The sequence below is a fragment of the Carassius gibelio genome, chromosome B23 (genome assembly GCF_023724105.1).
Source record: "Carassius gibelio isolate Cgi1373 ecotype wild population from Czech Republic chromosome B23, carGib1.2-hapl.c, whole genome shotgun sequence".
In the NCBI taxonomy this organism is placed as follows: Eukaryota; Metazoa; Chordata; class Actinopteri; order Cypriniformes; family Cyprinidae; genus Carassius; species Carassius gibelio.
In genome coordinates this window covers 14,194,664-14,222,064 of record NC_068418.1, presented here as the reverse complement: position 1 = coordinate 14,222,064, position 27,401 = coordinate 14,194,664, and the positions used below count along the sequence as shown (strand labels likewise).

General features: G+C 40.5%; 1 protein-coding gene across 5 annotated transcripts in view; it reads left to right on the top strand.

Annotated features, from left to right (window-relative positions):
* Positions 1–5,026: 5,026 nt before the first annotated feature.
* Positions 5,027–27,401, top strand: part of atp2b3b (ATPase plasma membrane Ca2+ transporting 3b) — a 62,014-nt gene continuing 39,639 nt past the window's right edge. For 3 of the 5 annotated variants that reach the window (XM_052593577.1, XM_052593578.1, XM_052593574.1), the window contains exons 1-2: positions 5,027–5,444; positions 13,828–14,475. In XM_052593577.1, the coding sequence (XP_052449537.1) occupies positions 14,247–14,475 (229 nt within the window). In that variant the 5' untranslated portion in view covers positions 5,027–5,444; positions 13,828–14,246. Of the gene's footprint in view, positions 5,445–11,731; positions 11,845–12,588; positions 12,643–13,827; positions 14,476–27,401 lie in introns of those variants that run through there. The other 2 variants (XM_052593575.1, XM_052593576.1) reach the window with 2 other exon arrangements.

The window sequence follows — 27,401 nt, the reverse complement described above, 5'->3', positions numbered from 1 at the left end:
CCTGTAAATAGTCTTTCTTTGTAGTTTTTTATTTCATCTGTTATGTTCTATGATCTATGATGAAATTTCTGGATCTAGTTAGGTCAGGACATCGCTCTAGAGTGGATCTTAATAAGTTACTATGGCAACTGCTATTGTGGAGGGAGCCTTTGAAACATACAGATGTGAGACTTCATTATAGCACACCTGTCAAGCTCAGCACCTCAAATAATTGCAGCTGGGGAAATGTACTAATTCAGTCATTGCTAACGTGTTAACCAGCTATTTCCCCTTTAGCTTTTAAATTGTTGACCGGTGACTGCAACTGCTGTTTTAAGAGATTTCTTTGCCATCTGATTTCAGTCATCTTGATCTTGAAAAAAAAACAACTAGGATTTAAAATCAGTATGATTTAGAAATAGTGTATTTAAATTCTCTTAGAATATTAAAGCTGTGGTTTTGTTTGCATAACTTTAACCAAATTTATTATATTGTTATATTTGTTAACATTTGGTATCATGCACTAACGATTTTATTGCATTTATTCATATTGATTAATGTTCATTTCTTCAACTTATGTTTCATGTATAATAAAATATTATATAATGGTATATTGAACAAACAAAAACAACAGTCTTAACATTTAACCTAGATTAATACTGTAAAAATCATTGTTTTTTTGTTAGGTCATGATACATAATGCATTAAGAAAATTATTTTACAATTCGCCCTATCGTTTTTTCATCCATCCATTGATGCAGATGGATGAATTTCCTTTGCCGTAAGCAGTGTTATGGATTATATTTGGGAAAAATATCTGAACATTCCTGCTTCTCTCTCCCTCTCCTTGCCACACGCACATAGTTACGTACACACAAACACATACACATCTCTCAGCAGGCAGGCCCTAATGCTGGGCATCATGAATTATGGAGAGGGTACATGTGCAGCCGGATTCTCTTCCATCAATAAAACATCAGCATGGCCCTCACTATGGGACAGAGTGCTGGGAATAGGAAGGATGGGATTGATTGTGACTAACCTTACTCTCTTTGCCATCTCTCTTGGCTCTCTTCTTTCAATCTGTGTCCCCCATTCCTAGATATTGTCCTGTGTAAAAGCAAGCCTCTTCGTTGCATTCTTGGCTCTGTGCTTTTCTCTCATGTTGTTCATCTTGTAGTCTCTTTCTCTTTCCTGTCCTTTCTCCTACTACTGCCTCGCATAACAGATCACTCCAAACTCTTTTCACCCATTCAAGGTTACTCTATTAACAATCCTCTTTTCCATTTTCCTGTAATGGTACTGGATGAAGTATGTTGTTTTTTTCTTGATTCTTGAGCTTTTTTTTTTAACAGTCAAAACTGATTTGCAAAAAAAAAAAAAAACTACTGGAAATAAAACTAAACAGTATTTAAAATTGAAACCCCAAATGAGAATAGTCATAATTTACTTACCCTCATGTTGTTCAAAACCTGTATGACTTGTTGCTTATGTGGAATATGAAATTATTTGTTTTGAAAGAATGTTTAAATTAGTCCAATTTTGTTATTAGTCACCATTTTGATAACATTTTTATTATATGGTTTAATGCATTAACATTACCGAACACATTCAGCACAAGGCGCTAACAATTGAATAATTTATTAAAGAGGTGGTTTACGGTTTTATTTTCTAGGCTTGATTTTGTTTATGGGGTGCAGTCTAACGTGTTAATGCTTCATTTAAAGATGAAAAAAGCATTGTTTTTCACATAATTGACCTTTATTTCACACCTCTCTGTCCCTTCCATGTTTAACACTTCTCATAACTAAGTGAAAATAACTGTATAATTGTTACCGTTCATTGTTGGCGCTGAGCTGAATGAGAGCGAGAGAGCGGGATACAGAGCATGTGCAGAGCACGGGGATGTGTTGAACACTATTAAGATCCGCTGCTTTAGAACATTGATTTTGAAACATATATGATTAGATTTTTGCTTGCACCTCTAGTTTACTCTTCCTCTTCTCTAAAGCAGCGCAGCATGGCCTCGCCCCCTTTGCTGCCTTTTCCTGAGGACGGGGTTTATCTGGGTTTGTTACATCACGAACCCGGGAAGTAACTCGTTGTAGTCCCTACCAGACATTTTTGTTGGCATTAAACTACCAGAATTTTAAAAGACGTATCCGTTTGCATTGAACTTTCAGCTTCATAACTTTGCAGATATTGTTTATGCTCGAGCAGCAACATTATACACTAGCTAATTTTTAAAAAAGTACACTCTTTTAATCTATGTAAATTTTATTTTCTACATATACATTGTTTATATTTCAAGTTCGTTTTTATATGGAACAAGAAAGAACATATTTTGAAGGAAAAAAAATGTTTGGTTTTTGTCCACACATTAAAAGTCAATTTATTCCAGTGTTGTTTTGAACCCCATTGGCTTTCTTTGTATGGACAAAAACAGTATTTCACAAAACCCATTTTTCTGTTTAGCAGAAGAAATGGAGTCATACAGGATTGTAGCAACATGAGATGTGAATTCTTATTTTTTGGTGAAGGAGCCATTCAACCTGGAAATCACTGCATCCTTGAGCCCAGAACAATAGTTTTGCGTCATGCCTCAAATTGTTCAGTTTCTTCAGTACACCATCCAACCTGCAAACAGCTCATTCCCCCTTAGAATATTCCCTGACATGCTCCCATTTTGGAAGTACTACAATATCTGTTGCAGAGCAAAGATGCGGGGTTTTTCTCTTCTTGACATCAGAACTCCTGCCAGAGTTGGGAGTGCAGCCAAATCAATCAACTCTCAGAGAGGCAAACTATTGATGTTCAATTCAGAGGGTGCTTAAGAAAAGCTAAATGAAAGTGTTGTAATGTATCTCTTCGTATTTACAGCATAATGAGAAACAGAAAGAACTGCAAGGGGATTAGAAACAAGAGTAGTTACAGGTAAAAATTACAGTATAAATGGGATGATTAACCAAGGGACCATTAAATGGATAGTTCGCCCAAAAATTCTAATTTGTCATTAATTACTTAGCCCCATATTAAACTTATATGACTGACTTTGGCCTGTGGAAAAAATATATTTTAAAAGTGGTTCAATATTTTTTTCTGTCCAAACAGTGAGGGTGAGTGGTGTATAGTTTTGTTCTTTTTGTTCATTGTATGAACAAAAACAGTTCATTTGTGTTCCACTGAAGAAAGCAAAGCATATGTTTGGAACAACATGAGGGTGAGTAAAAGTCGATTTTTATCTCTTTAAAACTAATCTTGAATTGTTTTCTGCTCATCCACTGCTGACATAGCTGTGAAATGGTGAATGGTTCAAATCTAATATCCATCCCAGAATAGAGAGTCTTTGGATGCAACAATATTCATGTTGAATCCTGGAGATGTGGGTTGGAGTTCACAGACATGGAACGGTTTCACTCGGGTAGCTTTTGGATGGAGTTCCTCAGTAAAGCGGCGAGATGTAACACGCGATTGGGCGGATTGTGTTTTGACTGACAGTGAGACTCCATCTGTTGGGTTGGGCTCCAGAGCTGGGATGCACTACCTGCAGGGCTAATGCACAGCATCTCCCAGAGGGACAGCCATCTCCTAAACCCTCACCTCTGAATTATAGATACAACTCCTCATCTGAAACTCTCTGTTTACTTTCCCAGATGTGCATCACAAATATTTCAGTGTGAGCAGTCTTGTGTGCGTAAGTAGGGAAGAAAAATGTGGTGTTGAAGAGTGCACACTTGGAAGCATGCAAAATCAGCCAATGCATGCATTTTTTCTCATTTTGATTGCAAGAACAGTAAAACATGGATTGTCAGTTTAGACATGTCAGACTTGGGAGTATATTGTTGACAACTAGGTGCCAACCTACCAAAAACAGACATCCAATTCTTGGTATTTTCTTCTGTGCTTTCGAGTTAACATGAACATCTGCTGAAGAGCATTTAGTGCCTGTATGTATGTGTGTTTGCATATGAAGGCTTCAGGAGAGGGCCACTTGAGCACTCGTCAGCACATAAAAGCTTTTTCTCGCTGGTCTGAGAGGCCTCCTGCATTAGGGCTATTAGATCTGAGCCTGTATGCTTGAAAACAGCTAGAAGATTACACCTGGGGTGTATGAATTGAAAACACAACTTTAAGGTGAGATGTACCAGGGACACCAAGAGGATTATGGTCTAGATTTGAATCAAATGCACATCATAGAAAAACTACTGCTCAGCTGTTTGCTGCTTTGAAGCAAATTTGCATAGTTGGCTATTAGATGTACTATCTATCTATTTATCTATCTATCCAATAAAAGGAAAATTTATCTGGAGGACTTCACACACATATATTTTACTAATTAAACATTTTCCCTTGGTTTCACAGACGAGGCTTAAGCCTTAACCCAGACTAAAATGTAATTCTGTATGTAATTGTAAATGTATTTTTTTCTATATATCTAGCTATATATATATTATATACACCTTACATGTGCTTTAATTTATTTTCTTTCTGTTAGTGGACATGGGTCCCTCAAGGTCAACCACTTCCGCTTTTTTTTATCATTTAGTATTTAAATATATGTTTCATTAAGGTTAGTTAGTGAACTCTTAGTTATTAAGTTTATTTTGCAAAGAAAAAAGTATATTTGTGCAAATATGTACAGTAATGATTAACAACTTCCAGTTTCTTGACCTTGAGCACTAGTCAACCCTGCTACCATCAACCTTGTGTTTGCATATGTAATTTTTTTATTTTAATTTACATAATTTAGCTTTACATAATTTAGGTAGAGAAGTAGTTTCTTTGCACTTAAGACATTAGTTGCCTCAAAGATCATTTTTATATATATAAATTACTTGGTAAAATGGCTAAATGGTACCTGTGTCGTGAAATGACCCAGTGCACCTCTCCAACCCGTTCTTGCATTAACACGGAGGTTTGAACTCGGCGCATGTGGCATGTTGTGTGTGAGCTGACGTGATCGCACTGTAACGGAGCAGAGTAGGAGGGATTTGAGGGTGGGGATAGAGAGAGAGTCCACCCTCCTCCTCCTTTCCGTCCTCTCCATCCGCGCGCATAGCAGCCCGCGCGGATGCTGCGTCCACGGTCCTCAGCGCGCAGCTCAGCGAGGGGGCTCTCATCACACATCGCATAGAAAATCCAAATACCGCATCACCACGCTTCACCACCTTTTTGATTTACACAAACAAAATACCTTTCCCTTTTTGATGCACTGGTCGGGACAGTCATCTCAAAACGATGTCTCTCCATCTCTAGTTTTTTTCGTCTGCGGAACCTCCATCTAACCAGGCAGCAACTGCACTATTTTAGGACCCATCATCTCCATCCGTAGTAAACACACTGCTGAACACCTGGGAGATAAGGACGACATGATAACAGCTACTGAGTGAATCCAGTCATCTTGTGTTTCCCCAGGATAGATATTACCCTTACCCAACAAACCAAAGTCCTTGGAGCATGGCCTGGTGAGTATCAGATATTTACACCAGTCAGGATGTGTTTGCCATGGTAACAGTTGGCGGGTCTCTCTGTCATACTGTTAAATTGTCCCTGCATGTTTTTCTAATGCAGATCTCTTCGTCGTCTATTTTGATAACTGCCAAGCACGTAAAACTACTGCATTGAATCCTTAAAGATCTATTAATTGTATAATTATTCACGTGTTCCCATCTATGAGGTGTTTTGTTGACTGTTCACCATCGCTTGTCCTCTGGATTGTGTTGGACCGTATGACTTCCCAGGATGTTCTGACATTTTCCTGCACAGAAAATGTGTCATGTTCTCTCGTTTTGTAACAAGATCGGCAAAACCCACGCTCATTTAGCGTATAGTTGTGTTGTTTTTGTCTAACATCTCTGTGAGCGTGTGTACCTCGCACTGGGACCCACACTGGTCACCTTGCGGAGGGGCATTGCGCTTTTTCCGGATGCCAGTGGCGCACCATCCTCTCACAAGCAGCATCTTCGCGATATTAATTCAGTTAACACCGCGAGCCGCTCTCGAGACTCGAAAGAATCGCGTTTGGTTTGTAACTATTAGAGCTGTCACACTTATTTTTTGCGTGTGGACCGGTCGCCCTCTGAAGGTGACCAGTAAAGGTCATTTTATTGTGGAAAACGGCGCGATGGGAAACACACCTGACTGATGGAGCGCGGTGTGGGAACTTCATCGCATGAGTTGCTCAAGGTGCTCTACTTTCATTTTCCTTGGCAACCGTGCGGACTTTTTTTCTTCTTCCTGCTGCAAGGTGTGCGAGTAGGCTATGCTGGGTGTGGGACAAGGAGAGGAGGGGTGGTTGTAGTCTCGCATGCCTCAGACAGCTTGGTGACCGTGTATGAGTTCGTAAATCTATACTCGACTCTGATTGGCCATTTATGTATGACCGTCAAAGCAGGATCCCAGTTCTGGGGGTTTACATAATTTCAGAGAGATTGAAACTGTTACACCGTGCTGTGTGGAGGCTAAACACAGAAAAGAGACGTTTCAAACATTTATCAGTCACTGGTAACTACTGGCCTTTCAATAAGAATGGTTTTCTTTTTAAAACAAATTTAAAAGAGCAGCAGTTAAATTCTCAGGCTAATCAATCATAATTTTTGTGTTTGTGTGTTTGTCTGCTCAGTTTATGAGGGGGCCAGGCAGTAAATTTTAACATCATCAGTTTTTAACCAATTTCAAATGACCCACAGGGCTGAAAACAATCTCCTGACACCATCCTCCTGAGGTGACAACAGTGTAAGAATATGAAGAATTTACAGGACCGAGATGGTTTTTGGGTAATTTCATGCCTGGTTTATTTGATTGGTAATCATGCTAGTAAATGTTCAATGGCAAATTCTTATGCTTTATTTTGTGAAAGATGATTACACAAGCTTTTCTACATGCAAAACATAATACTTAAATTCATATACTTTATAATCTCAGTATTTATATATCCATCCAATGTACTTTTCCTAGACTAATAAAGATATTAAATCATAAAAATATTAAATAGGCCTATATTTAAGTTTCACAACTTATCCTTTCTGTGTGTTATGTGGTTTTAATAGCATTTTTTATATTAGATATTAATTTACAGTTTAGGGATACGTATTAGATTTGTAAACTAATTTCAAACAGACAAATGTGGGAATTTTATGTCTAATTTAAATACATAAATCAATGAGTTAAAAATATTTCAGATAAATGTATGCCCTTATTTATATGTATGGTTATAGATTTTCTCATTGAACATTACAATTTCAGTTCATGCAATGGTGTTGCCCATTAAGGCTGTTGCTTGACTGTTTTGGATTCCCTAATTGTGAGTAACTTTATATCTTGAATTTGTCTCATACTAAAACTGCTTGGAAACTTTACGGAAAAAGGGAAAGAGTTGTTGGTGCTCCAGTTCTCTGTCCAGGTTGCCCCAGTTTGAATGCTGTTGTTGCAGCAATAAGGAAAATTGACCTAGAAGATGTCTAGATAAAACTGCAGCCACATTCAGTCTTATAAAGATAAAAATGTATCGTAAAATTAGTTCATTTATAGTTTTAGTTATCATTTTAATTAATAATATATATATATATATATATATAAACAGGAAGCCAGCTGCGACATCTAAAGGATAAGGATTGCATGTCAATATACATATGTACTCTGGGCATTCCTATGACAATGATGCTTTCAGCAGAGCGTGTGGAGTTGCGGATACGTCTTGACACATGAATGGCAGCGCTGATGCTGGGTTAGATAACATGTGCATAGACCAGGACATGGTGAAAACAAATGACCCATGGGATGGCGGTTCATGTTTAGATTTTATTTCTATGACATGTCTCTAGCCTGTTTGCAACACACAAATAGAACAAGAATCATCCCATCCTTGTGCATTCGGTCAACATCGCACAAATGTCTGGGCCATGAGCAGGTGTTTAGAATCAAAGCCGAGCAGCTTATGCTACTCCCTACAGACTCTTACGCCAATGCAGTCCACGTCTCGCTTTGAAAGCCTGAAACCAGTGTAACGAATACAGGCCACTGCAGTGAAGGTGGAAGGGAGGAGGTAAATATGGAAGAGGAAAGAACAGATGGACAAAGAGAATAAGATTGAGGATAATGGAGTGCGTGTGGAGGGGGTTGGAATCCTATGAACTTATAAAGATAGAAGGTAATGTTCACTTACAGTAGCATGCGCTGAGTGGTTTTGTGCCCACATGAGAAGATAAGGGAGACATAATCATAAATGAGGTAATTCAAGCAGGTTTTGTTGTTGGGGAATGCGCATAAAAAAGTTCAGAAATCACCAGTGAGCCTAGCAAGCTAAAACCACATCCCAGAAGTTGCGGCTACAGCTCTGTAAGTGTTATGTCAAACAAGTATGTGGAAAAAAAAGCATATTATACAACATTCATCAGTATTCAGAGACATTGTGACCAAAGGCTTTTTCTCCCAGTGAGTTGCTGCCTTTTCTTAATTATTAGCTTATAGCCTATTCCAGAGGGAGTGTGTCTGCTATGTCCTACTCCGTCACTTTGGCAAAATCACCTTTTTCTCTCCCTCAGTATGACAGCACCTTCATTACCGCCACTGTGTTTGATCCCATTAGTAAAGTCCTGTCAGCAGCAGGCCTGCAGGCCTCTGTACTGTATTTACCCTTGTCACTGAGACACTACAAAACAGGGAGCTCATGGGAAGAAGAGTTTATTTTCTGCTCTTTAAAAAAAAAAAAAAACACTGATTGACAATTAGATGAGTCCTGTAAAGAGTATTTGAATTAGTCATTCTGCAGAAATAACTCAAGCATTGTCTGTCCACTTACATCAAAGCAGCATAGGCCTGGAATGATTTTTAGGTTTTTCTTTTTTATTCCCTCTATATCATTTCTCTTTGTTCCATTTTTAGAAACTGAACAGAAGGACATTTTTTTCTGATTAAAGAAACTCAATGACAGTACATTAGTGTCATGGATATCATTTGTTAAAGTGACAGTCCTCAAAAAAAAAAGTAGGTTCTGGAAACAGTTAGTTACCTGTAAGACTGCTAAAGAGATATTTAGTAGACTGTCCAAGCTGCTCTTTTTCATATAGTAAAATTATGGATGACACGTCTCTACTTTCTTCCATTATAGTAAAGTGAAAGCAAAACATCCCAGTATGGCCACTGTCATCTTAAAAAAAATTTTTTCATCTGGAGCCAAATGAATGAGGACAGAAACAGTTCTGATCGTTATTCATTGGATGGAAAGGAACAGTTTGCACAACATGCTATTGCTAAATATCTCCTTTTGTGTTACCCAGAAAAACAAAGAGTCACAGCGCAAAAAGAAAATTCTCACATCAGTTGCTCACCATCATGCCGTTCCAAACATGTGACATTTTCTTTAATTCCAAGTTGCTCTTTTGCAGTATACCTGAATGGGGACCCACAGAAAGTTTTCACTTTCATTGTATGGAAAAGAGCATCTTGAACAACATGCAAAATATTTTTGTATGTGTTCCACAGAAGAACAAGAAGTCACAGCACACCAAAAAAGAAAATTCTCAGTTACTCACTATCATGTTGTTCCATGATTTTCCTGCATGGAACGTGGAAGATATTCAGCAGATTGTGCAAGCTGCACTTTTCCAAACATTTAAACTGGATAGGGACCAAAACTGTCTCCACTTCCATTGTTTGGAAAAGAGCAACAAATGCAATATTGCAATTAAATACTTACATACGAGTTTGGAACAACATGAGCGTGAGTAAACGATGACAGAATTGACTTTTTTAATGAATTTATCTTTTAAGGCATCTCATGTCTGTCCAGATTCAGTTTATTTATTCTCCAAAAGCTTCTTTCCTTGAGGCCTATTTTAATCTGCCTCGTCAACTAGTGTTCATATTTGTTTTTATTTGGTAGGTGTTGAGGGAATATCTGTCTATTTTCTCATGGAAACTGTCATGGCTTGGTAAACAAGTCATTTCAGCTGACGTCTGAATGCGAGTGGACGGAAGTGCAGCAAAACTACTTCGCTCAGTAGTTGTGGTGTGTGTTCAGACTCTGTCAGTGGACTGTCTCTGTAATAAGAGTGAAGTGAGCAGCACACTGACTCATCAGCCCTTTCTTGCTTTTTTTATTTTTTTGTGCTGCAGACATCTTGATTTTGAATGTTGCTAGTTAACAAAGTAATCTCCTGCATTGTTTCACAGTGCCAGATCACTGGCTCCTGGTGTGATAGACTGGTGTGGCTCTTATTTAATGTTTGAATATGGGTTAGAGTTTCTTCTAGCTTTAGGGGTTTGTGTTTGTGTGTGGGTGTGAGCGCGAGTTCGTCTCTGTTGGTTACTTAGACATATTACATAAGGCGCTGAACAATTTATGCAATGCTAGCCTGTCTGTCTCTCCCTTTTAACTTTAGCAGATTGGGATGGGTCGCGGTAGTCAGGGCCGGTCAGGGCAAGGCAGACCTGGGAAATCTCAGTACACTATCAACAGTGTCTTACCAAATGGCACTAGAGCACACTTGCTGAAAGTTTTGGGAAAACACAGATCAATATAAATATTCAGCATAATCTCCAGACCATCTGCCTCCTGCACACTGAACATAACTGCACGTTTTTAGCAGTCTCTTGGTGAGGGAAATCTGGGGCTATAGACCTGGAAGTGAGTGTGTATGATGCCAGAAAGTAGCCCCAAAGGACGCAAATGTGCTTGAGCACATATATTCCACAAAAAAACAAAACAATTCTGACCAGGTCCAGGAAGAATCTGCTGCTATCTGATTTGCTGGCTTTCGTTTTCAGAGGCTACCATATCGATGCAACAATTTCTTTTGATTTGCAAGGTTAGTGGCATAAGAATTATGCTTAATGCAGTTAATTTCTGCATACCCTAAAAAAGTTTAAGGTCATTCATTTTTAATTTTTTTTAGAAATGCTCAGCTCTTCGTTAACACATTTTACTATGTTTAAGTCAATTCTTCAACCAAAACGAATGCAGAACAGGTGAAAAATTCTGATTCTGTCTGGGCCTGCACGTGTCTCCTGACTATCTCTTGACTGTGCAGAACCTTCCTGTTGTGCATATATGCAGTGCACCAGAGAAGAAGAAAGGAGGGGGAAAGGAAGGCTGGGGTTAGTGAGTCAGCATGAGAATGATGACACCCTCTATGTCACTCCTGCACATTACCGGCCCGGTCTGCCTACACACATACTCACACAGCACACTGCATACCCCAGACTCATCACCATATAAGCAGTCTCGCATAGTCAGACTTTGACTAAGCGACATATAGCCGGGTCCACATTGCAGCTTCTTCTGCAGAAGAACATATAACTCTGACCGTCAACAAGATCGTCTGACTGACATGACCAAAAGAGCTAACCAATCGCAAGTTAATTTGCTTTTACAGTATCTTGGATTTTTCATCATTAATATATATAGTAATGTAATCTAAATTACTTAAAGGTACAATTTGTAAGGTATTCGCAATAAAATATCCAAAAACCACTAGGCTAGTGTTATATATTTTGTCCAGCTGATTACTAACAATATCTCTAATGTTTTCAACTACTTGTAAATCATGAGAAAATTCCCATTCTGAACAGTGACACGGGGCAGTGCAGACGCCTGTCAATGACGTTAATTACCCATTACCAATGTTAACTACCACCTTTACTGATGTAGAAACCACATGACAACAGTTCTGTGGACAAATGCGGAAGTAGTGGAAAAATGTGAAAGTAGTGTCTAGCGTCCAGCAAACCACTAACTTGCTTTAAGCAGTTCCTTATTTACTTCTTCTTGCACGTTATATGGTGGATTGTGTTACTCATTTATGGAATATAATTACTGTTCACCATCTGCCGCTGGTTCTGTCGACAAGGACAGCTCCCGTAAACGTAAGTGTACGGGCCAACCAAACGAACCAAGAAGAGTTTGGGACAAGAGGAGAGAAAGAGCGAGGATCAATATCGGTGTCGCATTTTGTAGATGGAGAGAGCTTCGCGAAAACTTCAATTAGAAAGAGATGCCGATCTCGCTTGTGTTTTACCCGACAGGAGAGTTGTTTTGATTCGTATATTTACAGAAAACGTATGCTATATAATGATCAACAAGATTAGTATTATGGGGCATACACGCCAAACGCGGTGTATCACGTTTCTAGACCCATGCGAGGACACATCTGATCCATAGTCTGATCTCTTGTTTGCATTGACTTTGTATGTAATCTACTTGCGCAAACTGTTAAACTCGCGTTAGAAAATTATGACAACAAACACAACATTTATAAAACTTTAACTCATCCGTTAAATCCATGATTTATCTTTCCGTCTGATTAATGGCCGTCAGCGGTTGGGTAGAAGACAACAAATCCCATCATTCCACGCTCCTTCTTAGCGTCATCAACCACGCAATTGTTATTGTTTTGGTAGTGCGTCCTCTCGTTTCAGGTCCTACAACCTGTACCTTTAATATAGGTAATGTGTTCTGACTACTTTTTAGATTATGTTTAGATTACTTTATATTAAAATTGTTTTAAAGTGACCATGAAACGTACAGATATAAGAATGCAAAGAGAAAGAAAAAAATATTCCTTGAAATCATTCTTTCTGAATGAAAGGTATGACACGCAGTCGCATTTTTAGGAAGGAAAATTTAAAGGATGGAAAAAGAAGAATAAGGGAGAATTAACCTATGTATGTATGTATATGTATGTATGTACGTACAGTATATATAATTGTACATTATTTATTATTTATGATGATTTGAAATGATTACGCTGACATGGCAAATTTTTTTCAAGACAGACAGACATTCATTGTAAACTGTACTATTTTCCACTTTTTTTTGTCATTCAGGGCAGGTTTAACTGAACTAAATTATACCACTATAATGACAAGCATGTAAAAATGTATTGATTGATATTTTTATTGAATTATTAAATGCATTTTTACATTTAAAATATATATTTTTAATGATTAAAAACTAGTCATTTGTTCATTAAATACATTTCCAATAATTAATATTCCAATATATTTATCTACCCGGTGCCTAAACACAACTTTGTTTCCAGATAAACTGTTAAAAACCCTGTGACTTTACTCCTAGATTTTGCATAGAGTCAGCCAATCATATTAGACCTTGCCAGATTGTGAAAGCTTTTTCCAGTTTTGTGTGCTGTATGCATCAGACCCACAGTGAATGGGCCGTGGGTGGTCTGTGGGCGTGCCGTCTGAGGCTGAGACCGTCATCTAAGAGAACATAGGGACATTTGCTGAGAGATGAAAGGAGAAAAAAAGAAAGACGAAGAAAGAAGATGAAGGCATTAGGGCCAAAATGATAGCGATAGAGTGAAAACTCTGTGCTAGTGTAATGGTGTTTGTGTTGGTGAGCAAGTGTGAATAAGAACCAAGCGTATATGTGTGTGTTGGGGTATAGCGAGGCCAAAGGAGCTTTGTGGGAGTCGGAGGCATCTGTAGGTTTCCATGGCAACTATGGGCCAATGCAGTGGTCTGGATCACTAGAGATACAGTATATGTTATATGCATCACCATCTGTAAGAACACACATTCATCATACTTTATACCTGTCCGGGGATTTTTGTCATGTTGGACTGACCTGTGCATTTAGCATAATTAATATCACCAAGACCTGTCTAATACCTCATTAATGAGAGTAAGAAAAGTGTGTAACTCAATTAAAACACAAAAGACTTTTAAATTAAGGGGAAAATGTGCTGATACGTTTGAAAGCATTAGTTCGGAGCAGTCTGACTGCATGCTCACTCCGTCTTTCAAGGAATGCCCACTGTACTCTGAGTTGCTGCCCACACGAGCACTTTAAAGACTGTAATGTGTTATTCTGTCTGTGTGTCTCTGCAGGCTTCCTCACCAACCCCATCATCGCGCACCCTTTGAATCCTAAGGCACCAGATCTACACAATATCCCACTTGGTCTTGCGCACCCTCTCTGCTTTCATTCTCTGTGTCCTGATGGATTGGAAGCGGCCTGATCCCTCGTTCTGTTGACCCCACTGGGCAAGGGGGTTGGGTGAAGAGGACAGGATTTCTCCAAATACGCTAGAAGTGTTCGGCCGTCATTGTCCTGATTTCCTCCTCTCATGGAGAATTAGAAGAACGGGAGGAACTACTGGGGAGGGTGAGGAGTGGAGGAGCAAATTCAAAACCTAAAAACCTGAGCCAAGAATCGTCACTTATACTGACCTTGTGTTGCTGAAACCCCCTGGACGAGAAGAAGTTCATAGATCAAACATCGTGGACCCAACACCCTAAGACTCAAGATGTCCACCACGGCGACCATGGGTGAGATGGCGAATAGCGCAGTGGAGTTTTACCCCAAGCAGGGTGGAGGGGGCGCAGAAGCCAATCATGCTGGAGACTTTGGGGTGACGTTGGAGGAGCTCCGGGCCCTGATGGAGCTGAGAGGACCCGAGGCTTTGCAGAAAATTCAGGAAAGCTTTGGAGATGCAGAGGGCCTATGCCAGAGACTCAAGTCTTCCACCAGTGATGGTGAGAGAAATGTTTTGCATTTCAGTCATGATTTCTTGAGATCATCTCATACATTTCAATTATTCCATGAACTCTTAAGAAGTAGTTTGCAAAAGGGGGGTTTCACAGCAACCAATTTTGGTTCCATAAAGAACTTTTCAGTGAACAGTTCTTTAAAGAACCTTTTATTCTTAGTGTAAAGAACAATTTATTCCACTATAAGGAACCTTCTGTGTAATGGAAAGGTTTCATGGAATGGTAAAGATTCTACATGGAACAATAGATGCCAGTAAAGAATCTTTATTTTTAGGAGTGTAGTACATTATTCCTCATCAGATGTAGTCATGTGTTTCTCTGCTTTAAAGGATAAGTTCACTCTAGAATAAAAATTTCCTGGTATTTTACTCACCCCTATGTCAGGATGTTTATGTCTTTCTTTCTTCAGTCAAAAAGAAATCAAGGTTTTTGCGGAAAACATTTTTCTGCATATAGTGGACTTCAGTGGGAGACAATAGGTTGAAGGTCCAAACTGCAGTTTCAGTGCAGATTCAAAGGGCTCTACACAATCCCAGCCGAGAAATAATGGTCTTATCTAGCAAAACAATTGGTCGTTTTCTAAGAAAAATAAAAAGCACAACAAACCACCATTCACGAGTTCACCCTTACATCTAATCTGAAGGCAAATAGTAGGCATATTTTGGCGTGCTGTCCTGGGGGAGGGGTCCGGGCCCGGAGCATAGCCCGAACCCAAATAACTCCCCCTATCCCTAATTTGGGATAAATAGATTAGAAGTGAGGAGTTGGGGTGGAGGAGGGTTGCCGAAAAACTGTCGTGGGACAGGAGGTAGGAAGACTGGATATATATACGCTTGCGTGCTATTTAAGATGATTAGCTAAACGAGATGCACCTGTGCCAAATTGGATGATTATCTGATCGTGCTTCTCCCGAACTTTGTTAATAAAACCAAATTTTTTGGTCTTGCACTCGCTCGACTTAACGGATTATGTAATCAAATTGGAAAGGTCATGCATGACGCAGGTGGAAGTACCAACCTAGTGTTTACAAAGTGAACATGCATAGAAAATTAAACCCTCTTTGCAAAAAAAAAAAAAAAAAAAAAAAAAAAGGTAAAACGATATTGGACGATTTGAAGTTGGAGGAGAAAATAAGATGCCGTTTTTCTCCTTACCCTTTTGTTTTGAATTGAAATACATAAGGGCCTTTCGCACCACTTTAGTTCCAGAACTAAATGTACAATACTAAAGTACAAAGACAATATTGCGCTAACTATTTCCCAGTACCATTTAAAGGGTTGCATTCGCACCGACCGTGTGTACTAGGACGTGACGTAAGCCAGTAGACAGCGATGTCATTTGTGCACAGCGTTCAGCAACGTTTACAAAGAAGAACAACGTTAACAACAGGAGGATGGAGGACGCTGTGATCAGAGCTGTGCTTTTGTTGCGTCTCGTGGGTTTCACACTAATGGACATGGAATGTCGACGTACAGTAAAGCCAAAATTGTTCTGTTTGCTGTGTAGTTAAGAAATCTGTAAATATGATTAAAATATGAATATGAGACAAAATTACAGAATGTCACACTTCATAATTGGGTGATTCACACAAAGATGTTTTAGCAGCTAAGAAGATCAGCACTTTTAGAATTTCATCTCCCTATCTGATGTGAGCATAAGTATTGGAACAGTTGCCTCACAGGTCTTTGTAAGTGTTCAGCTGTGTCCTGCTGTATTAATTCTTCAGATATTAAAAGCAAGGAATGTGTCTTATCAGTTATATCCATTGCTTCTGCATTCGTAATCTTGCATTCGACGATGACACACACAAACAAGGATGAAGACGAGGAAGCCGACTCTGAAAGAAAAGCAAGCAATTTGGATGCTAAAAGAGAAGAGGAATTAATTTAGAACTATGGGAAAAAAATAGGTCATGGAGAAATCAAGAGTTTGGAAACTACTGGCGACATCAGCTACCAACAACGACCTGATCAGCTGAGAAAAACAACAGTAGTTGATGACAGACAAATCATAAAAGCTGCAACCCTAAAATACATGTCTGTAAAATCACCAACCACCTCCAGAAAGCTGGGGTGATGCTTTGTCCGCAGGAGAATTTAAGACAGAATTACAGAAGTTGCACAGCAAGATGCAACCAATCAGCACCAAAAATAGAAAGGCAAGATTCTTCACAAATGTGAGCCAGTAGAGTTTTGGAACTGAGTTGATGGACTGATGAGACAAAGATTAACCTTTATCTAAGTGATTGGAAAGCAAAAGTGTGGAAAAAAAAGGGAACTGCAAATGATCCTAAGCATACAACCTCATCTGTAAAGAGGTGGTGTCATGTCATGGGCATGCATGGCTGTCTCTAGAACAGGACCTCTTCATTTTAATGATGACTTAATGTATGATGGCAGTATCAGAATGAATTTGGAAGGGTACAAAATCATCTTGGCTACCAATTTTCAAGAAAATGCCACCAAACTCACTAGAAAGTACTTCATAATGGATCAGGAGAATGACCCAAAACACCCTGCCAGTTCAGTCAAGGTCGTTATCAGGGCGAAGAAATGTGGAGTCTTAGATTGCCCAAATCAGTCTCCAGATTTAAATCCAATTGAACATTAATTTCACCAGCTGAAGAGAAGACTAAAGACAGAAACTCCCCCAAAACAAGCAACAGTTGGAATTGGCTTCATTAAAGGCTGGGGGGAAGCATTTCAAAGCATAGGACCAAGAGTCTGGTGATGTCTATGGGTTGCAGACTCGGCTCTGATTGCATGCAAGGGATCTGCAACTAAATATTAGCTTTTAATCTTTTACATCTGCCTTAAATTCAACAGTTCCAATACTTATGCTCACATCAAATACTGCAATGAACTCTAAAAGTGCTGTCGTTTTTATTTGGTAAAACGTGTGTGTCGAAAGACCTAATAATAAAATGTGACACCTAGTTCCTGCGGTGCGAAAACGCCAAAAAGTGGGTAGTTCCACAATTAGTTCTGGTACTATGAAAAGGTTTCTGCGGTGCGAAAGGTCCTATAGACAAAGAACTTACCACACGTGACCTTTTCAACATGATTAGGTAAAGCATGAAGTCATAGGCACACGTCAAAAAGCTAGTGCAAGACATCATTTGTATTTTTTATTTTAGTAAATGACTGATTGTTTTGGTAGATAAGACCCTTATTCCTCAGCTGGGATCATGTAGAGCCTTGCATTAAAACTGCAGTTTGGACCTTTAACTCATTGGCCACCAGTGAAGTCTACTATAAGGAGAAAAATCCTGAAAGTTCTGAACTGAAGAAAGAATGACATCAACATTTTGGATGACATGGAGGTGAGTAAATTATCAGGAAATTTTAATTCAGTAGTGCTGAACTAATTCTTTAAGACTTCTTTAAACCCTAAATATTTCCTTCTTTCCTCCTTTCTTTTGATTTCTCTCTCACCTCTTCACACTTGTCCACCACCTCTTTCTCTGGCTCACTCAGCCAACTTCCCACTCTGAGTGCACGCGTCGTGTTGGGTTGCTAGGTGACGGTGCTGTCGGAGTGAGGTGGGTGTAGAGAGAGGGGTTACTGGGTAAACAGAGTTGGAGAGACTCACTCACTAGAGTCAGTGTCTCGAAAGGTCCGTGCAGTGATCACAATTCTTGGCGTATCCATCCATCCTCTTCTGACTCGTAATTGAATGTGTTGCTGTGATGCTTTATACGCCATGAGGACTGCAGAAGAGAATTTAGATAGTGGTGGAGATAAAAACTATAAAACTCAAATAAAATTGAGTTATTCTAATTGTATTAATAGATTTGTGATAAAGCTGTTGCTTATGGTTCTTGTGGTTCTTTTGTTTATGTCTATGAGAAACATCTGAGATCTCATGTGCGACTTTTCTTTCCTGCAGGATGTCAGTGAGGGGTGAATGCGTACTGTTCATTTTTTACCTGGTGGTTCTAGTACTGCATCCTGCTGTTGCATAATGAGTGCCTCACCCTGCTTTAAGGGCTCAAATATACCATTTGAATGTATGCAAACACTGACACAAACGTTAAGCCCACACACTAAAAACCATTGTACAAACATGCACGCTTAAAAATTACTGTAACAACCGCACTAAAGGACAAGGAAGGCAGAGACCCGCACAATCAGATGGCAGTTTATACACGATTCTTTATTACTTGTTAAAATATAGCATTCTCTCATAAAACAGATTACCCCTTGTTTGCCTAAATTGGCCCACATACAAAACGGACGAGCTCACATCAAGTGAGGAGGATACACAGGAAATCTTCAATTATCAGTTTATGAGTCCACCTAATCAGCTTCTCGAATCACGGTATTATCTCAAAGTTACATCGGTCACGAGCTCTCCTAGCCCAAAGTCATGTCCCTAGCTGTCTAACACATTTACCCACCACTGACTACCTATCTTCACCGCCGGAGATACTAATTATCCCGAGCGGCCGTCTAGCGTTTCCCCATCAGTGAGAGCTCGCGGAATCTCTCTCGACTAGTGCTCAACCCATCCTTAAATAATCCTCATCTCCTCCTACATCAGCTGTACACTTTGATTTAATCAAGCCACAACAATTCATTCAAATTAAGGGGCGTGTGCATTAACACCTAATTCCAATTATTCCCTTCTCATTACACTACCCCCCCACCAGGCAAAAAGTACTCGTCCTCGAGTTAAGCAGATAAATCATAATCCAACAAACTGGCCGGTACCCTCCTGGCCCGCGATGAATGTCTTTCAGCCAATCCGTTCTTTATCCCAGACCGCGACTCACAGGCTATAGATCCAATAGGCACAGCCGCACAGGAGCTATCACCAGAAAGGGCTGCACCCACATCCAATGTAGGGACAGGTAACGGAGTAGGAACAGAAGGCATCATAACGTCCAGCCCAGGATCAGGTGGCAGAGCAGGGTCCGGATACAGTGCAGAATCGGCCACTAGAGCAGGGTCAGGATGCAGTGCAGAATCGGCCACTAGAGCAGGGTCAGGATGCAGTGCAGAATCGGCCACTAGAGCAGGGTCAGGATGCAGCGTACTCCTTTCCCCAGCCAACATTCGATCCCTCTCAACACTCTGCAATTCCGGCCTTCCTGCAAATGAATTAAAAACATATGGCTTAAGACGATTAAAATGCACAACTCGCTCAAGCCCTTTTTCTTTTGGAGCTATTCGATACAAAACGTCCGTCACCCGCTCAATAACAACAAACGGCCCCACAAAATGCCTTTGCAACTTTGGACACAACCCCTGCTTACGCACCCTATTCTTCACCCACACAAATTCCCCTTCTGTATAAAACTGATGGGACACTTTTAAATCAAAGCATCGTTTCTGCCTTCCTGATGCTTTCAGTTGATGCGCTTTCACAGCCTCCACTACCGTAGACAAGCTTTCAGCTACTTTCTCCACATAATCATTTGCCGAATCAAAATGTTCCGTCTCCCCCACTCCCAACACAACGTCCACAGGCAAAATAATCTCTCGTCCAAACAAGACCTTATATGGTGAAAACCCTGTAGTAGCATGTATACTGCTCCTATAAGCCATCATAACGTATGGCAGGAGCGTGTCCCAATTCTGCTGATTACTATCCACAAACAAAGACAGCATAGAAAGTAAAGTACGGTTAAACCGCTCCACCATCCCATTCGACTGTGGATGATAAGCTGTAGTTCTTGTTTTATGCATCTGCAGCAACCCACACAACTCGGTAAATAACTTCGATTCAAAGTTTCGACCTTGATCCGAGTGAATACTGCGCGGGACCCCAAATCTACACACCCACTCTTGTACCAAAACTTTAGCTATGGACGCTGCTTCTTGATTTGGAAGTGCAACCGCTTCGGTCCACTTTGAGAAATAATCCCCAATTACTAGGATATACTTATTCTTCTCTCCCGTTAAAGGCAAAGGCCCCAAGATGTCTAACGCTACACGTTCAAAAGGCCGAGAGACAAAAGAGGGCTGCAACGGGGCACGAGCGTTCAATGCTGCAAATTTACGAGATGCACATTCCGTACATTCCCTACACCACTTCCTTACATCTTCAAACCACCCAGGCCAATAGAACCGATCCTTTACTTTCGCCTGTAATTTTTGCACTCCTAGATGACCACCCGTAGCAGAATTATGCAACATTTTCAAAACCTCTGGAACCATCACCTTCGGAAGGACCACCTGACTTTTTAATGCAGCATCTGTATTAAGCGGCGGTTTACGCACTAATCGCCCTTGCTCAAACTCCAACTGATCCCAAACGGGCAAAAACCCTCTCACTTCCACCTTTGTCTGTGCTTCAGCACGGCCCTCCTCCCCCCGCGACCACAGCTGTTCTACAAGCTGTAAAACAGCATCCTTCTTCTGCGCCTCCACCAACTCATCCTCAATCTCCGAAGGGACCGTTGCACATACAGCACACACAGAAGCAGTAACCTCCTGACGTGGATCTGAAAAATCTTCACACTTGGCACCAAATGATGGCAAGCGTGAAAGCGCATCCGCATTAACATGCTTTTTCCCGGGGCGGTGCACAATCTTATATTGAAAACTGGCCAGCTGTTCCACCCATCTGGCCAGTTGTCCTTCAAGCCCCTGAAAATTATGAAGCCACCTTAGGGAGCTATGGTCAGTACGCAATATAAATTCTTTCCCAAGCAAATAATGCTTGAAATATTTAGTAAATACCACCAAACTGAGCAACTCCTTTTTAGTGGTGGCATACCTGCGTTCCTGTTTCGTTAAAGCTCGACTAGCATACGCCACAACCCGCTCCAAGCCATCGACCTCTTGTGACAAAACTGCACCGATGCCAACGTCACTCGCATCAGTGTCTAAAATGAATGCCTTGTGCGGGTCGGGATACGCGAGAACTGGAGTTGTCACAAGGGCTGTTTTAAGCTGTAAAAACGCCTGCTGGCACTCCCCATCCCATTTGAATTTCCGACCTTTCTCTGTGAGACGATGTAACGGTCGCGCAATTTCAGCAAACCCCTCTATAAATCGCCGATAATAAGATGCCAACCCCACAAAGCTCCGAACTTCAGTTTGATTTTTCGGTACAGGCCATTGTCTCACCGCATCTATTTTATCTGGGTCTGCTCGGATTCCATCAGCAGATATAACGTGCCCCAAATAACGAACCTGAGTGGCAAACAATGTACATTTAGAGGGTTTAACCTTCAGATTCGCATGCCGTAATTTACCAAGGACCTCATCCAGCCGTTGCAGATGTTCCCCAAATGTTCTCCCAAAAACAATAATATCATCTAAATAAACAAGGCAAGTAGTCCACTGTAAATCCGCTAACACCAAGTCCATAAGGCGCTGAAATGTACTCGGTGCGTTGCACAAACCGAAACTTAAAACATTGAATTCAAATAGCCCCTGTCGTGTTACAAAAGCGGTTTTATGCCTATCTATAGGGTCCACCTCGACCTGCCAGTATCCACTGGCCAGGTCAAGAGTGGAAAACCACTGTGCATGGGCAAGGCTGTCCAATGCATCATCAATACGCGGTAGGGGATATGCATCCTTCCGGGTCACATCATTCAACCGCCTATAATCCACGCAAAATCGAAGGGTCCCGTCTTTCTTTCGTACAGGGACCACAGGCGCGCCCCACGGGCTACACGACGGCTGTACAATTCCATTTGCCTGCATGCCCTTAATATGTTCCATCACCTCATCTTGCAGATGAAGGGGAACACGGCGCGGAGGCAATTTAATAGGTTTGGCATCCCCCGTCTCGATCTGATGCGTTATTAATTGCGTCCGCCCTAAATCTGTATCTCTCACACTAAAAACTGACAAATTCTTGCACAATAACTCATGCACTGCCCGCGTTTCGGCCTTCCCAAAGCCTTTTTCGTGTAATTTCAACTGATCCATAAGCGTATCCACAGAGAATGCAGGACTCTTACCCATAGCCACGTCTCCTCCCTCTACCACCACATCAAAAAATAACTTACCCACTTTCATCCCACGCTTTAAAATATGGGTGTCATCAGTGACATTAATTACACGAATGGGCAGAATACCCTGCTCTACTCGACACACTACCCTTGCCACCAAAAGGTCACAATGGTTATAAAGGGAGGAAGACGGTTCTAACATGCCCTGCAAACTATCAGATACCCCCTCCACTGCCCCTGTAATCAAGACTTCACTACGAGGTGGAACAGGTGTATCAACATGCACAATCACATCACAGGGCTGCATACCATTATTATTGCCAAACAAGAGGGGAATCTGTTTCCCCATTAACCGACAGCTCTTTTGATCAAGATTAATAATAACGCCATATTTTAGCAAAAAATCAGAGCCCAACAAAATCTCCTGAGGCTCCAAATCTGCCACAAGAAACTCTGTGATGACAGTTAGTGAATCAAATTGGCATACGGTTTGCCAGCGACCCAAAATCGGCATCCTCCCCCCATTGGCCACTCTAACCACGCCCTCGTGATGTTCAAGATGAGCCCCACCATTCGTAATAGTAAGCCACCTCTGTTTCGGTATTACTGAGACTTGAGCACCTGTATCGACCAGAAGCTTAACGTCACACCCACCTAATTTAGCAGCAAGGTAAATCCCAGGATTGCCTTGAACTGATGAGGCCAACTGAAAAAAATGATCTTGCTTTGGGGCAGGCATTCGGCCTATGATGCCTGCCCCCTCTCGTTTCCCTGCAGATAAGGGCAGTCTCTCCTAATATGGCGATTACAACCACATTCCCAACAACCGCCTCCAACAGGTTGCACCTGTCGTTTCCCAACCGCACTTAAAGTTGACGGTTCAACAGTGCTATTCTTTAAAAGTGTGGGAACTGCCTCACAAAGTTGTTGTACAGATTTTTGCAAAGTCTGAACTTCCTTACGAAGCGCATCCACCACCTCCGTCAGCGAATCTACCTTACTTTCTGCTGCAGGAATATGAAGACCACGAACTCGCGCATCAGGGGTAATCGTACATTGTTCTAATCCCTGAATAAGTTCGAATTCACTGGCAATATTAATGGCTTCTTCTAAAGTAATAGGTTTAATACTACGTAATCGAATACGAGTCTCCCCATTTCCCACATGTGCAATAAAGTGATCTCTAGCCAATAAATCCTGTGTATCTGCACCTACTGAAGAATACGCCTTCGTCACCAACCTCCGCAGCGCATTACCAAACTCACGTAAAGTCTCGTTCGGCATGCGCTTGCGTGATGAAAAACTAACGCGATTCCATTCTGCGGTTTCACATGGTTCAAAACATTTACCTAAAGCATCTTTCAATAAAACATAACTGTGCTTGGCCTCCACCGAAAGACCACTATAGATATCTCGAGCTCGCCCCGATAATAAGAGTGACATAAACTTCAATTTGATTCCGTCATTCCAATTATTTACCACAGCTGCCATCTCAAACTGTTCCTTCCAATCAGACCATTCTCGACCCGTACCGGTAAAGGTCTCCGGCATAAACACTGGACGCGCCATAGACACGTTTGATGATGCAGCTGGGGCTAAAGGCGACGGTTCCGTTACGATTGCTGAGGTAGATGGGGTAGCCACTGACACATCCCTGTGCCTATCTCTGCCCTCCATCGTACGGCTGTTTTATTATCGTTAGGGATTAAATCCCACCGCTGCCACCAGTGTAACAACCGCACTAAAGGACAAGGAAGGCAGAGACCCGCACAATCAGATGGCAGTTTATACACGATTCTTTATTACTTGTTAAAATATAGCATTCTCTCATAAAACAGATTACCCCTTGTTTGCCTAAATTGGCCCACATACAAAACGGACGAGCTCACATCAAGTGAGGAGGATACACAGGAAATCTTCAATTATCAGTTTATGAGTCCACCTAATCAGCTTCTCGAATCACGGTATTATCTCAAAGTTACATCGGTCACGAGCTCTCCTAGCCCAAAGTCATGTCCCTAGCTGTCTAACACATTTACCCACCACTGACTACCTATCTTCACCGCCGGAGATACTAATTATCCCGAGCGGCCGTCTAGCGTTTCCCCATCAGTGAGAGCTCGCGGAATCTCTCTCGACTAGTGCTCAACCCATCCTTAAATAATCCTCATCTCCTCCTACATCAGCTGTACACTTTGATTTAATCAAGCCACAACAATTCATTCAAATTAAGGGGCGTGTGCATTAACACCTAATTCCAATTATTCCCTTCTCATTACATTACTATAGCACTAGGAAGCCTCAACGGGGACGATAAAGTTACCTTTAAATGTATCTCTTAAAACTGGATGTATTTTTTCAGGTTTCTATACATGCAGATATAAACATATTCAATTTCTACAAACTGCTGCTTTTTCATGATATAAGTTGATCTGAAGGAGAAAGTGGACGATAGAACACAGATAAGATGCTCACTATAGCGCCTCTTGTGGTTACACTGAGAATGCAATGCATAGTTGTGTTGTGGTGTGATTAGGCTGCCCCATTGTCCACAACAATAATCAAAAGCCCCATAGAGAAATATTTTTCTAATATTTGTGTTCACAATTTCTAGCGAATGAAAAATTTTATAGTTTGGCATAATTGGAAAAAATCTTTTAAAATAAGAAATATGTTGATTTTGACCCTTCCTCAGGATTTAATTTTGTGCTTAATTTTCTTACAGTTTCCAAACTGTTTGGTGTGCTGCACCAAAAGTTCCAGTGACCAGTGAGGCTTAATGTGGATGTGATGGTGCGCAGAGTCCATTGGAATCTAAAACATTTTGGAAGGCAGTGATGCATGAAATTGAGCTTTCGTAGCTTAAAGCATTTGCGTCTTCAGTAATGAATAAGCCTTAAAATATTTCCCAAACCGATTGGTAAACCATAGTTTGGTAGCAGATTAGAAGTGTAAAACATATTACAATTTTGATATGCTAATTTTTGCCCCCAAACGAAGAGTCTTGTGAACTTCATCCTATTGAAGAGAGAGCAGAAAGTAAAAAGTGCCATCAATTATTAAATAGGTTTATTACTGCTTCTTTGCAGATTGGAAAGTTTTTATTTTCGGAATGAATGAAAAAAGTACAAGAATCCGTTATTTGATTGCTGAAAAGTTTTTTTTTTTTAACATATTTTTCTTAAAGGGATAGTTCACCTACACCAATGTTTATATGTGAAAAGGTTAATTAAATCTGCACATCATATAAATACTTTTTTTTTTTTTTGTCTTTTGAATTTTTTGTTTTGGTTTCATTGAGGAACAGAAATCTCTCAGGTTTCATAAAAATTTTCTTAATTTGTGCTTTAGAAAGACATGAAGGTGAGTAAATGATGACAGAAATATCATTTTCATGAAAACTGATAAGTAACCCTTTAAGTAAGCATTTATATATGTGGTGGTTAGAATATCAGATGTTGCCCTTCTTTGTAAAAACCCCTTTCACAAGATAAACCTAAAATGAACCAATACAAAAGATTTGAAAACCTCCACACTTCCACTGGTGTCATGGTTGAGAAGACGTGAAAGCTTTCAGACCAGCTTTATGTATGGAGATAGCTAACAGCTGACATCAGGGACTGCTCTGTTGACAGGTGATAACAAAATCTGATGCTCCTGATGCTAATAGTCAAACAATAAGTGGAGTTTGCCTCTTAAGTGCAAGTGCAAGCTGAACTAATCCTGTAACATGGCCATGACAAAGCATAGACAACAGGAGAGGAGAGGAGACCAGAGGGGGAGGAGATGAAGTGACGCTGAATAAGGCTGACACTGTGAAGATGAGGCCCTGAAAATGGAAGTCCATTAGTGTCTCTACCTCCTCTCCTGCAATGTGTTTCAGCCGAGCTTCGGAGTGCAGGCCACAGATCCACACACAGCAGCCTGCTGCTACAGTATAAACATTGTTTTCAGTGCAGGGCGTGGACACATCAATCTATCAGCCTGAACATACACAGATACCTGTTCTGCAGCAGTAGGGCATGGAGATCCAGAGCAATCGAGGTGGTGGGTGGAAAGAGAATGAAAAACACAAAGAGAAGGAAGATAGGAAAGAACGTAAGGAGAGAAGGAATTCTGGTACAGCTTGCCGCATTGTCAAGGACACACCAAGGGGAGATGGAGAGAGAGAGAGAGAGAGTGAGTGAGTGGGGTGGGGGGAGAAGGATGTGGGGTGTTTGAAAAGCAAGAGATTCTTTAAAGCGAATAGATGCGGGCATAGCTACTCAGCAGTTTTTCTTAAAGAGACAGTTCATCCATTAATGGAAAACCGGTCTTCATTTACTCAGCTTCCTGTTGTTCCAAACCTGTATAACTTACTTTCTTCTGTTGAATGCAAAAGGAACATTTTTGAAGATGTGCTGAGCGCTTTTTCCATGCAGATAGATTATCTAGAGACTTGAACTTTAAAGATTCAAATCAAGCATCATAAATGTGGTCCAAATAATGTTTGCTGTACAATCTTCTGAAATTATACAATAGCTTTGTGAAGAACAGACCAAAATATACCTTTCTTATTCTATGATAATTTCCGATCATGAACAAATAATTTAGACTGGTTTTGTGTACTTGATCTGTCCGAATCATTTGGATCATTCAGTTTGCTGTAAAGGTCTGACTCAGGAAAACAGTTCCTTCACAAATCGGACTGCTTCTCTCATAACTGTGCTAACGAGATCTAGGTGAGATTTTCAGTGGATTATCACTTAAATTTGATTTTGTTTATCTCTTTAGTGATCTGTTCATCGTTGGAACCAGTCAGTGAGTCAGCTAATTTAGTCTGATTCATTAACGAATCAGTCCAGTCGGTCAGTCAATTCACTGAAAAGGTCTGTTTAAAAACCCATTACTTATCAAATCAGACAGCTTTTCTCGTCAATGTGTGAAGTAGAGCTAGGAATATTTTCAAAATCATATGACTTCAAAAAACTGTGAATACAGTGCATGAATTGCATAGATC